The 13,746-nt window shown below is 51.9% G+C and overlaps 1 protein-coding gene across 1 annotated transcript; it reads left to right on the top strand.

Annotated features, from left to right (window-relative positions):
* The first annotated feature begins 6,699 nt into the window (after positions 1–6,699).
* OTOP3 (otopetrin 3) lies at positions 6,700–12,351 on the top strand. Its single transcript, XM_005243634.3, has 6 exons — positions 6,700–7,105; positions 8,191–8,327; positions 9,053–9,111; positions 9,701–9,819; positions 10,204–11,135; positions 11,858–12,351. The coding sequence occupies exons 1-6, from the start codon at positions 6,715–6,717 to the stop codon at positions 12,026–12,028; spliced, it is 1,809 nt and encodes a 602-aa protein (XP_005243691.1). The 5' UTR covers positions 6,700–6,714; the 3' UTR covers positions 12,029–12,351.
* Positions 12,352–13,746: the final 1,395 nt, after the last annotated feature.

Raw genomic sequence — 13,746 nt, 5'->3', positions numbered from 1 at the left:
TGAACTGCTGTATGATTGAGGGGGCTTTCAGAGCAGGACTCCTGGGCTGCAGGAGGTAGAAATGGGCCCCTCTGCTGTACCCAAAGTCCAAGAGGAGCCTCAGAAAGCCCATGCCACCAGGTCGGGGGGGTGCATGCCAGAATGGCACAGCTGAGCTTTGTCTGTACCCTGAGACATCAGGGTTTCCTGTTCCAATAAAGGGTTTATTGTTCCATCAGCGTTTATCATTCCAATAAAGAACACTGCAGAGGTGGCAGAAATCAAGCTTTTTCCTACGGACGTGTGTGCATCCGCCAAAGGGAAAAAAAATAATAATATGGAAGTCACGGTACTTGGAGTGATGTAATTTTCCACCTGATGGCCCAGACTGCCAGCCCAGGCTCACGTATTTCAAACCACCTCTCCCCTCCAAGCCTAGATCACCAAACCAGAAGGCACCAGTGCCTCTGGCTGGTCTGACACCAGCCTGCCTACCAGCAGCCTTGCTCCAAGGCAGGCAGAAGATGGGGTAAACCCTGATTTCCCCTGCTCTGGGAGGAGCGCACTGATCCAGCATCCCTGGGGTGGGTCAGTCCCTCCCTTGGTGAGCCTGGGAGCCCGCAGGCAGCCTCTCCCAGTCCCACCAACCCTGCAGAGAGGCCTGGCTCTACTTTTTCCACTGATCAGGTAAAGATACAATCTCTCCCTAGAAACTTCACCTTTCATAAAACAAAAGCCTTATTAATTTCAACTGCAGGAGCCACAGATTAAGTCAGAAAAGCGTCGTAAACAGTGCACAGACGTCAGTCTTACGTACATCCCTACACATTGTTTTAGCCCAAGCTGCTGAGCTCTGACGGGGCAGAAAACACTTGTAATCACCTACTCTGTTCCTGGGGGGCACACCAGGTTTTCCTCCTACGTGGTCTTGCCGGTACCTGGTCCCAGTTTCCCAGGGCTGGGTGCACTGAGCCAGGCAGGGCAGGGTTTGAAGTGCTCTTTTGCTCTGGACAGGAACTGTAGAGGTGCTCCTGGGGCTAAGCAAACTCAGGATGGGCATAAGGGGAACCCCAAAGAACACTGATACAGGCAATAATCACAAATCAACTGCTCAAGGGTGGCAGCTCAGCAGGAACCACAAGCCATCATATCGAGATAAACCAAAACCCTCTGGGACATCACAGGCTCTGCAAGGACCCCTTGCTGAGCTGGGGCACCTCCCGGCTGCAAGCGCAGGGGGCAGGGGATGCCAGCTGAAGGCTGTGCGGCTCTTCTGCCCTCCAGCCACGTGCATGGATCTCGGGGGAGGCAGCAGACAGGGAAACAGCCAGCAGCGAACCCCATCTATATATCTGAGAAAGGGGACAGAGGGAAAGTGAGCACCCACGAGTCCAAAAAGTGAAACCGCCCCAAAATCCAAAACTCCAAACCCTAAGAAACTCAACTGTAAACACGGGCCCTGCTGAAGCTCAGGGATTGCCTACGAGAAGGTCTCAGCTCATGGCCAGTTCCTGTGCAAAGGGGTGACCTCCAAGGCTGACGGAGAATCAGCCAAACGTCTCTGGGCAACCCCTCGGTGCAGCCAGCATCCCAGGCATGTCACCCCAAGCCAGGTGCACCCCCGGAGCAGGTGCTGCCTCACCCTACTTACACAGATCTATGTCCTTCCCTGGGACTCTGTGGTGCCAGGCACCACAGCTGACTGATGCTGGCTGCTCCATCACTGCCCCCTGCACTATGGACCCGGGGCACCTCCTCACAGCTCAGTCAGAGGGGCATGTCGCTCCCTGATGGAGAGTTTTATGAAAGGGGAGAACATCCCAAGCGCAGAGTACCTGAGTAACACAAAGGGGTCCCACTCGGTCCTTTGTACGTGGCCTCATGACAGATCCCTGCAGAAAAGCACTGCCGTTAGCTCCATCTTCCACACCTGGAAGGAGGGAAACTGAGGCACGGGAGCTGGGTGAACAGAGAGCCTGTGTCAGAGCAGAGAATGAGGCTGAGCCCTGGGGCCACCAGCAGCATCCTGCTGGTGCCTCAATTATGGAGCAGAGATCAGATTTGCCTTAGGAGATGGGGAACGGGGACAACTATGTGCCTCGGGGTGACTCTTTAAACAGCAGCTGCTGCAAATGAAGAGCTACAGGAAAGCAAAGGGCTGCCCTGGGGCTCTCACATCTTGCCAGACCCTTCCAGTCTCACTTGCTTTGATACAAAAGCCACCTTGGCCTTCCAGGGATCTGAGCACCTACTGGGAGAACTGGACCCCACCAATAAAAAAAAAATAAATAAAAAATCACTCCTCAAGGGATGCCAGGGTTAAATGCCCAGCTCTGGCCGAGCTCAGGGAGCACCAGCCCTGCAGATCCAGCCCCAGAACTCAAGCCACTGTGTGAGTACCAAAAAGGGCCAGATTCAGACCCTGGTCTGAGACGTGGTGCTGGATCCAACAAGGGAGGGCAGCAAGAAGGGGAAGAGACAAAGAGCAGGAGATCAGAAACCACTGCTCAAATAAAAGCAGGGAAGTTCATAGCCAAGGCCAGAACTGAGTCATCATCCTGCTACCAGTGTTTCACATCGCTTCCTCGGCTTCTGAAGGATCTGTTATTTGAGAATGAGTCTTGTTTTATTAGGGGAAAAAAAAAAAAAAAAAAAAAAAAAAAGCTTTTTATCTGGGTGATTTGCTCGGAGGTATGTCACGGGCAGGGGAGGAATCCGGGTTAATCTGTCAGTGCAGCAGCTGGGAAGTGGGTGCATTGAGGTCACAAGGCTGGAGATGAGGGACAGGTTGCAGCAAGGTGCAGCCCGCGAGCAGGACCAGCTCCGGGATGTGCTGGGAGCCAGGGCTGGAGATGGGGGCAGAAAAGGCATTTCCCAGGGAGCGAGGCAGTAGGCCTTACCGGCAAGGAGCAACCCAACGCCAGCAGGAGGTCAAAGCAACCTGCACCGAGGGAAGCAGAGCCAGCACGTCACCTGCAGATCCCACCTGCTCCGGCAGCGAGGGATGGAGCCGGGGTGGTGCAGCCGGGCTCACCTCACCCGTGCTGGCCGAGGCTGCTTTCCGCAGCCACCACTACAGGTGCTCACCCACCAGCCCCACGGGAGACGTCACGGCGCGGTTATCGATGGAGAAGGAAGGGTGTGGGCCAGCCGGGGAGTTGCAAGGCGTGCAGCGTTCCTCAGGCGGCCTTTGGGCAAACACGGCGGCTGGGCATGAACCTCCTTCCTCCCCGGGTCCTGTTTACAGATCCGCCTGGCCCAGCCTGGGTGTTATTACTGCTAAGTGCACAGATAACGTCATTAATAAGCACACTGCTGATAGCGGAGGGGCAAACGTCCCTTCTACCATTTAGCAGCTTTCTCCCAGCCTCTGAGTAAAGGCAGCTTCTCCAGGGCAGAAAAGGGCAGTGATTTATGCGATCGATCCAGTTAGTCCAACTCATCCCCTCCCTTCCCGCCCCTCTCCTGCACACTTGCTTACTTAATGACTTGGTTAAACTTGTGTCAATATGTTCAAGTTAAACAGCTACTCTTCTTCAACATAAAGACCGAATTAGGAGGATTAACCACTCTCCCAAGGCTTTATGGCTCCTCTGGGTTCAACCTCAGCTCCAAAGCCAGGAGAGGGCCAGTCAGGCTAGGAAGGATGCCTCCTCTTTGCATCCCAGATGCGCAGTCCTATTGGCAAAATCACTGGGGCACAACGGGCCCCAACATTTTATTTCAGGCCCCCATCTTTAAAGGAAAAACCTCCAGTTTCACCCAAACTTCTTTTCCCCAGGACACAGTCAGATTCCCAGCCTCCGTTTCCCAGTTCTGCACGGTCACTCCAATTGAGGACCACTGCACCGAAAAACAGCCAGGTTGGTTAAGGTTTTGCATGGAAATCATTGGTTTTGTTCAACAGCTCTTGAGAGAGCCCAGTTCCCTGCTAAGCTCTAGAATCAGCCTGGAGAAGAGCCAGGTGCCCAAAGGAGAGCCCAATTGCACTCAGGGGATCCCAGAGCATCAAAGCAAGGACGCGGTCATCCAAGCGGGCTGGAGATGCTGATGATTTGGGGGAAGGCAGAACAAAGCTAGCCATGGGTACACGTGAAAACCTGCCCAGATCAAAGCTTCCAGGCGCCACCACAGCAGGGCGAGGGTTTGCTCAGACATTAAATATGACTGTTTTGCTGGCAGACATTAAATGCAACGGCTGCAGCAGCACACACACCGGGTGTTCTCACCCAGGAGCAATGGGGCCCTTTCACTCTTGTTTCCCGTCCCTTTCGTCATATCCCCAAGGCACGATAACCTGTGCTCCCCTACCCGCTCCTACCCCTAATCAGCTTCTTGGGAAGTGTTTCATGGCTTCAAACTCCCAAATCACATGTTTGCCAGCTGCTAGAACCCCAGGGACTGGAAGTTCATCTCGGGACACACAAGCAACTCCTCTCCTTTCCCGGAGGTCGGTCCTCTCCTGATGGATCTCCTAGGCTCACCAACTCAGCCAGGAATGCCAAATCCCCATAGCTAGCCACAAAATGAGGGGGATCAGCTCACCACAGAGACCCAACAGAGAAATCAGTTTGCCCTGCAACAGGGGTGGGAAGAGGAACAGCACAGCTTGGACCTGAAGCATCCTCAGTGCCGCGTGGCTGAGGCTGTGGTGTTTGCACATGGGGGCCCAGCTCTGAAGTCAGCATTAATAGGTTGTATCCATCATCCCCAAAAGAAGCAACCTTTCTGCCAGCAGCACATCAAATTGCTGTCATCCCTGCACTGAGGCTGGACTGTGAGTTTTGCCTTTTGCATCAGTTTGGGTATCTGCGCCGTGGATAAAGGTACGAAACAATGGTATGCTTGAGAAAAAAATAATTATCTTAGGATCTACCTAACAAAAAAGGGAAAGGGGGAGTCAAGTGGATTTTAGCCAAAGCAGTGTGGCTAAGCACTCCCAGCACAAGTCTATGCCAGGAGATTAGCTCTACACTCGCCCGAGCCCTGGCACACATTAGTCACCGCAGCTTGTGGTTTTACCAGTTGGCACATCCTGTGCCGAGGCCACCGACATGGGGCAACCCAGCAGGTGTAGAAAGGAGCCGAACCCCATTGGCTGCCCTTGGCAGAGCCAAGAGCTTCTGACTGAGTAATTAATGTAATGACAATAATAGACCCAAAGTAAACAAGGTAGGGGAAAAAAAAAATAAAAATCAATGGGCTGGGAGCAGAGGCCGCATTCAGCTGGGAGCAGTCCTGACGGCTTCTGCCTACACCTTGGTCCATTGGAGAGACTCACATGCATCCCGGCGGCGCTCCAGCCAGCGGTTTTAACATCGGCTGTATCCCAGGCTGTGCCAGCGGCTGCTCCCACCCAGCGGGCAGGAGACTGCAGGGAGGTAAGGGCTGGGGCTCGGCTGCTCCCTGCTCCAGGGGTCGGGGACACACGGGTACCACCCAGTGCAGCCCGGGGTGGGGGGGGGTTCCATCTGAGCCGTCTGATTTCACAGCCTCTCCCCTCCCTCCCTGGACCCCAAAGCAGAGGAGCTACAGCCCTAGGAGAGGAGAAGGCGTTTGCTCCTGCACTACTAAGTTAGGAGAGTTCTGGAGCCAAATGGGGAAGAGTTTAGGATCAACCTCCACTAACAGAAGTGCACCGAGTCCCCAGAGACCCAAGGGAGACAGAGCACCTCAGTGCACATGCAAAAGCGGGGAAACACTGAATTTCAACCCTTTGGCAAACAACTACATGTAATTCCCGCTCGCCCACAAACACATCTCGGGGGGGCTGCTTTCGCTCCAGCCACCCCCCTGCCACAGCCAGAGTCACTCCCTGGAGCGAAAGCCCCTTTCCAAATGCACATTCATAGAGATGCTGATCATGCCTGATCGCTGTGTTACGAGTTCTTTCTCATGGCCAATACGGTCCTACCAAGATTTTTCCAAAAGCTAGATGGAAAAGCTCCCAGGCTCCATCTACCTGGGTCAATCTCTCAAACTCCTCTGCATCCTGTGCTCACAGCTCTGTGCTACAAGTAGAAAAAGAAAGAAAACCAGATATTAGCTTTGCCCCAGCCTCAGCCTGCTTGGGCAGGAGGTTGGTCTTTTCCCAGCAGCTTAGACCAAATCTTACAGACCCTCTTTTTATTCTCTCCAGCTCCGCCACAGTTTGTGTGACCCACACAAGGAGTGTGGCATAACTCTCACAGCCCAAAAACACAAAGAAGAGGCTGGACCCAGCAACCAAAATCAAACAGCTCTGAATTTTAGAGCAGGTCTGAGCTCGCTCTGTATTTCCACCCAAACCTTACAGCAACAAAGAGCAAGGAGGGGACTTGAATCCAGGGCTGTACGCAGAGGAGGTGTGAAAGGTGAGGATGGGAACTGTTTGGGCATCTCTGGTGCCCACAGCTCCAAGTACTGGTGGGGCAGGGCAGAGACATCAAATACCCATTTTAATATAGGTGTCTCTGGCCAGCTTTCGGCAAAAGGGCCTTTTCCTCAGTGCCCTGCAACAACTCTGTCTGCCAGGAAATTTGTAATGCCTAAACTGGGCTAAACACTAATCTCTTTTCCCCCCTCACCCAGCTTCTGGGGAGGGAAGGGAAGGCTGCAAAGCAAGGAAGGGAGGTCGCCACACAAGTGGCTTTTACAGCAGAGCACACAACCTCTCATCTCAGTATATGTGCCACCACCTTTCCTACTTTAAACCTCTTTATTCAACGCAACAGGTGACCTCCAGGCAGATGAGCCATGTCGGACAAGAGAGTCTCAAGGCAAAAACCCTGCCATCACTGCAAGAGCAGGTCAGCGTCAACCCCACCAGACACCTCCACAATCCACTACGAGAAGTTCTGGCTGTACCGTCACTGCTCGTCAGTGCAGCAGAGGGACAGGCAAGCTCAGAAAGCTGGGCAGCTCTTCTCAGGGCTGCTGGCCATGAACGTGGTGTTTCTGGGCAGCGCCTTCATCAGCAGTATGATTTTCAACCACGTGGCCATCACGCTGGCGGACGTCTGGATCCTGCTCTCCATCCTCAAGGTCTTGTGCCTGTGCTGGATTATCTACTACCTGCTGGGCACCAGTCGGCAGCCGCACGCGGTGCTGTACCGGGATTCCCATGCTGGGCCGATTTGGATTAGGGGTAAGTTCTTCCTTTATCTTCTCTTGCCTTTTCCTTTCTTCTCAGTACTTGGAAGATAAAGAAATTCTTCCCCCACTACTAAAGGAGCTAGGAGCCATAGAAGATGTATTTAGGGCATTGGGAAGCTCCCAGTGCCCTGTCAGCTTGTGGTGTGATGCTGGGGGAGACAGGGGCACAGTGGATGCCACAGAGAAGGACCAGAGCAGCCAGGACAGTCTTGAACTTGGCTTCCCTTCAGCCTCCAGACCAGCTTTGCTGTGGTCCCTTCCCAAAGCAGAACCCAGGCATCTCCCACCTGCAGCCCAGCAAATGAGCACAGAGGGAGACACGTAGGAAAGGTTTTAGGCACAGCCACTCTGCAAAGTGAGATTTGCCCACATTTACCCTCCAAGGGTGTCAGCAGCCCCACGCCACCATTATCCCTGTTTAACATCACAGCAGCCTTGTTTCCAGGGGAAGATTCCTGCCCAGCGAGTCACACCGCAGTGACACCCAGGCTTTCTTGGGAGATATCCCATCAGTAGTTGCTCCACTTTGTGAAATGACACTTCTCAAAGCAGCCCAGGTCTGTTATGGAGTTTTTAATTAGCACACAGTCTTGTTAACTAAGCATGGAAAAGGGAGGAAAGCTGCAAGGTACAGGAGCATCTAAAGCTGTAGAGAGGTGTCCAAGGCAAAGGACAGAAACAATCAAAGGGTCGTAACTTCTGCAGACTGGTGCTGCCAAAAGCCTTAGAGCTGCATTCATCCCACAGTTTCTCTGCAAGGCGGAAACCGTCACCGGCCATTACCTTACCTCTGTTACCCCAGATTGCACAGAAAAGACCAAAACCCTGTTCCCATCTTGTATCCAAGCACAAAAAGATACCTTGTGTTGTCTCAACACCTTAAACAAGCCAAAGCACACAACCAGGTTCAGGGATCAGGCTCCCCTTTGTCCCCTTATCTCAAAATCATGAAACTTCCAGGCAGAAAAGCCTCCAGCTCCACCCAGATCCACGATGCACAAGGTCTCCAGTCCCCAGCCAGGCTCAGATGCTCCACCGGCATGTCTTTATTTACTGGTGCTTTTGCTGTTTGCCCAGGGTCAGTGCTGCTGTTTGGCAGTTTCAGCATCCTCCTGAACGTGTTTCAGATTGGCTACAGCGCAATTCTCATCCAGTGCAAATCCGGAGTGGAAATAGTGTTCCCCACCATTGAAATCCTTTTTATCTGCACCCAGGTACTGCACCTTACCCTTCTGGAAGCTTGCTTATTCTCTCTGCCCCATTCCCAAGAGTCCAAGGGGTGGAAAGTGGGTGCACATGAGGCACTCTCATGAGTATTAAAAGGCACTAAAGCATCACATGCCATTTTAACTACCACCCACACCGCTCATATGCCAGACAGAGACAAAGTAGTAAGATTAGAAAGAAATCGCTCTGGCAATACCTGCTGTACTGTAGGATCCAAAGGAGTTTATTTTGAAGCCAAGTAGGGCGAGAGGAGATGAAATTTCAGATTTTGCCAGGGGTGTCTTTGCGCACCAGTCTGAGACCCAGCCCCTCTCTCCATTTGCACATCCCCCAACAAAACCCTTTGTGTGCAACGATCTCTCACACCCTTTGCAACTTGTTACTCTCGTACCAACCCTCTTCTTTGCAGACCCAAAGCCATATTTGAGAAGTGAAGTAGTTCCCATCTCAGAAGCAAATACCCACGTACATACAAGACAGAGAAAAGCAGATCTAGATCTGCGTTAGGGGCAGGCACCCACACGCTGCTGTCACCTAAGGATGCCAGCACACGCCGAGATGCGGGTGCACACATGTCCCTGTGCCTCTTGCATGGCAGCAGGTTTACTCCCACTCGGGCATGTACCTTCTTGCCTGCCAGTCCCTTTCCACCAGGCATGTAGCAGGCTGCCAGCGTCACCCCGCTCATGGTGTTGTCGTTATTGATTTGCAGGCCTTTTTTCTGTGGCATCACTCTAAGGACTGCATCCAAGTCCAGCACAACTTCACCAGGTACAGACAGGGGGAAGCAACTCCCTTGTGCTCCTCTAGAGAAACTCTTCTGTCTGCTTATGATCTCGTTATTCCTGCTAGAACTGTCTTCATCTGCTGTCACACAGACTCTCTATATTCTGCACCACACAAGAGCCAAGCTATGACTTGACCAGACCCATCCTCCTCCCACTGACCTGGGCTCACCAGCTCCCTTCGGTTTTCATTTGTGCCTCGGATTGCTGCAAAGCTTGCTGCTCCCTCCTAACCCCAAACACCTTCCTGCTGCATGGCTCGGGGACCAGCTTGCTGACTGGAGGTGGTGGCGGGGGTGGCCTCCCCATTCCCATCACTGGGAGATGTCTCAGGCTTCCCTCCCCTAAGTGAGGGACATTGCCTGCCCTGCTCCTTTGCAAACAGCCAGACGGGAAGGTAACTCAGCTGTGTTTGTGTGTGCAAAGTCACGCACCGATGCCCATATGCAGAACAGGCACAAATAGACTGTATTTGCATGCATTTGTGCATGGGTAAGTGAGAAGCAAATGGCAGCACCACGTGGCAGGTGGACACAGTCTCCACAGGCAACACACTGACCTTTCTCTTCTCCCAGGTGTGGGCTGATGCTGACCATAGCCACTAACCTCCTTCTCTGGCTCTTGGCCGTGACCAACGACACCATTCACATGGAGATAGAGTCTCAGCTGCGGGAGGTGGAGCAGCGATTTGCAGGCAAGGCTCCTTTTCCACATCTGTGTTTCGATCAGGCTGACACAGACGACTTCTAGGGAGACAGCAGCTCTTGATCTCAGGCACTCGGGTATCACAACCAGTTCCCCAAATGCTGCAACTTCCCTGTTGTTGGAAGCTGTCTCGAGATGGGCTGCAAGTGGAAAAAAACCTTCAAGGGGGGGTGGGGGGGGGAGAAAACATTTGCTAAACCCTGTTACTCTGAATCCTCACAGCCTTGAGCACAGAGTAGTAATCACTTAACTTCCTATTGATCCTTGTTTCTGAGATACGGAATTGTCGCTGCATGCAAGAAACTCCCAAAGACAGCCATGAAATCCAGGCCATCTCCCTCTTAATTGTTGCCTTCCTCTTCTCATGCTCCAGGCAACGAGACTGCCTCATGCACATGCCCAAACACAACCATCTGCAAAATCTTCCAGAAGGGCTACATCCTGCTCTACCCCTTCAACACCGAGTTCTGCCTCGTCTGCTGCTCTGTGCTGTACGTCATGTGGAAGAACGTGGGGAGACGCATCAGCCACCACCACGTCCCTCACAGCAAGCCCAAGTTCAAGCTCCAGGGGGTGGTTTTCGGGCCATTGCTGGGCGCCGCTGCTGTAATCATCGGGATCTGCGTCTTCATGATGTACCAGATCCAGGCCACCGGCTCAGCCCCCGACCGCCAGGTCTTCGTGATGTATTATTCTTACTACATTGCGCTCCTGCCTCTGATGAGTGTGGGCGCAGTGATTGGGACAATCATCCACGCCTTGGAAAAAAGGGAGCTGGACACGCTGAAGAACCCAACCCGCAGCCTGGACGTGATTCTGTTGATGGGGGCAGCCCTTGGCCAAATTGGCATGTCCTACTTCTCCATTGTTGCCCTTGTGGCCACTGACCCCAGGGACCTGTTGAACAGCCTCATCCTGTCCTATTCTGTCCTCCTCATCTTTCAGAACATCACCCAAAATGTCTTCATCATCGATGGGCTTCACCGGCAGCCCTCTGGGGCAGCAGCTGAGGCCAGACACCCAGAGCATGCTGGGCAGCACGCAGTGCCTTCAGAGCCACCTCGTGAAGAGGACACCATGACAAGCAGCCAACGGAGGCACACAGAGGTGTCTCCCGGCAAAGAGGAAGAAATGAAAGAAGAGCAGAATCATGAAGCCTACAACCAGAGACGAGTGAGCATGCTGGAGCTGGGACAGGAGATCCGGAAAGCTTCGCTGTCCTATATCCATAGCTACTCCCACCTGAGCTGGAAGAGAAGAGCATTGAGGGAGATCTCGTTCTTCTTAGTTTTGTGCAACATCATAGTAAGTATTGCGCGCTCTGCTGTATCGCAGCTTGGCTGAGCCATGACGACCTGCCATACAGACATGCTCCCCCTGTCTCTCTCTTGGGCTGCTAATTCCAGACAACTCTTGCCCAACAAGTTTCTAGTGAGGCAAGTCAAGATCATTTTTACTATTAATACCCCACTCTCTCAACTATAAGGTCTCCCTTTTAACCTTAGAGTCAAATACGGCTAGGCTTTCTGGGTGCAGGAAGGAGACAGCCAATAAATCCATAGACGCCAACATTTTAGCCTCTGGAAAAGTTAAACTCATTAAGGGTGTTTCAGGAGGTAGGTGGAGAAACCAGCAGGGAGTCTGTGTAAACGTGAGTCTCCAGAATTGAAACTCACCCGATAAAAGTACACTGTGCTCCAGGATCTTGAATCAACGTGGATCTTCACTGCAGCCTTAATCCAGGGAAAATAAACTGGCCAAGGAAACAGTGAAATCCTGTAGAAAAATTAAGCCAGCTGGGGCAGAAAAGGCTTATCATTAGGTTTCCAGGAATTCAGCAGGATGTGACTTACAGCAAGGAGTCAGCCACTTAACTAGGGGATTTTCCTTCTCTTCCCTGGCAGGGAGACTCCCCCGATACTCCTGAAATATTCCTACAACAGCTTGAGCCAGTGCTGAGATTAGAGTGCAGGTAGGAGACAGTGTCATCCTCTGACTTCTGCTCTTTTTTCCTTACACCTCTTAAGCTGTGGGTCATGCCCACATTTGGGGCTCACCCCGTCTTCGAGAATGGACTGGAAAAGTCATTTTACGGCTACTCCACCTGGTTCGCCATCGTGAACTTTGGCCTCCCACTGGGTGTGTTCTACCGAATGCACTCCGTCGGGGGACTCCTGGAGGTCTACATCACAGCCTGAACAGAGCTGACTCCCCACCCCAGAGGCTGGGGTGAAACAATGACGCTGAACAAAGATGCAGTAAGCAGTGGATATGCACACGGAAGCTTTTGAGCTTTTTCCCTCTGGCTTCTGCTTTGACTTCTCCTTGCACAACATGTCTGTGAGTTTCAGAAGAAAAAGAGGTTGGTTTATCCGTTTTTTTCTCCATAGAGAACAGACTCACAGCCCATAAACAAACTGCCTTACTGCTCTAAGGAAGCATGCACGCTGGTACTTAACAGGAGTCTGCCAGTGGATGCTGTACGGTAGCAAGCGGGACTTTACCAGCTCCTATTCAAATCTTCCAGATAAAAGAATGCAAGAGCAGCCGTCAACAAAAGCAACAAAGACTGATCTACACTCTACAGCGCTTCAAATATCCAGAGTCAAGGACCACCAGCCTGCCACCCTCCACCACAGAAGAAACCTATCAGTACCAGCTGCACCAGAAGCAGATACAGCCACAGTCATTCAGAAATGAACCGAACGTACACTTTGTATGTATAATTTTTCAAAGAGATGTTGGTAGCTACTTTGATGGCCAGAACAGGAACTATTTCTGTTTGCTCCTGGTGCTGACATCTGGCACACCAACTTGTGCGAGTCCCACAGGACCCAGCCCCATTTAGTGCCCAGCTCTTGCAGCTCTCAGTACCGAAGGGCATGACAGGTCTTTGGACCCGCACCAGTTCAGTGCGGATTTCCCCACTATCAAAACTAGATAGATATAAGGCATTATCTTGCCTTAACCGACAATAAACACTATTTTTCCTCACAGGCAGTCACAGAGCCCCAAGTGAGAAACACTAGAGAAATACTATGGCCAATCTTTACTTGATGCTACCCGTGCACGATGTTATTACCAGCGTGCACTAGCAAAGGCCTCACCCTTGCACGCAGAGCTCGTTCAGGAAAGAGCTACTGCCAAATCCACTGCGGATCCCTCCCTACCCCAACACTCCAATCCTCCCTGCTGCTTTGCACATCCACAAACATTTTGCAAGGTGCACTGTGCATCAGGAACACACCTGCACAGTACGGTGCCTGATCAAAGACCCATTAGTACCTTTCCATAGGAGACGCTTGCTTTGAAAGCACACGGGAGAGCAAGGGGGCTTGCTACTATGGGTCCCAAAAACAGACCCTGATGAATGGAAATAAAGAGATTGAAATCTCACATGTATCTTGTGAAATCTCTGGGTCTGCCCTGCACTCCGAGACCAGACTCAATGTCAACTGACACTGACCATTCTTGCATTCAGAGGTTATATGAGATTGAAAGGGCAGGCCCTGTTTTACTATCAATCAAAATCTTTCATGACTCTTAACCATGGCCAAAGTGGCACGGTACAAAACCCACCCACGTTATTGTTTCTTTTCTCTATAAAACAATCTCAGAAGCAGTGTGGGTTTAGGATCAGGGCCTATTTAGGGGTGGTTTTTTTGTGATCCCCTAGAAAAGCAAAATCTCTAAGACAGTAACAGTGATGAGAGCCAGGAACTCCTGACCCCGCATATCCCACTCCCCTCCGGATTCAGCACTCAGGCAACGCTACCACCTTTCTGTGAAACTATAAGTGAGAATGATCGCACGAGCATGAACTTTGCCCAATAAGTGTTTTTCCTTAGGCCTGTGTCAACAGAAATATGTCATGAGAAATAACAGCTGGATAAATTAGGCTTCAATAAAGTTAATT

The sequence above is a fragment of the Falco peregrinus genome, chromosome 2 (assembly GCF_023634155.1).
Source record: "Falco peregrinus isolate bFalPer1 chromosome 2, bFalPer1.pri, whole genome shotgun sequence".
Lineage (NCBI taxonomy): Eukaryota > Metazoa > Chordata > Aves > Falconiformes > Falconidae > Falco > Falco peregrinus.
Note: the sequence above shows the minus strand (reverse complement) of the source record. Positions and strands in the feature narration are given on the sequence as shown.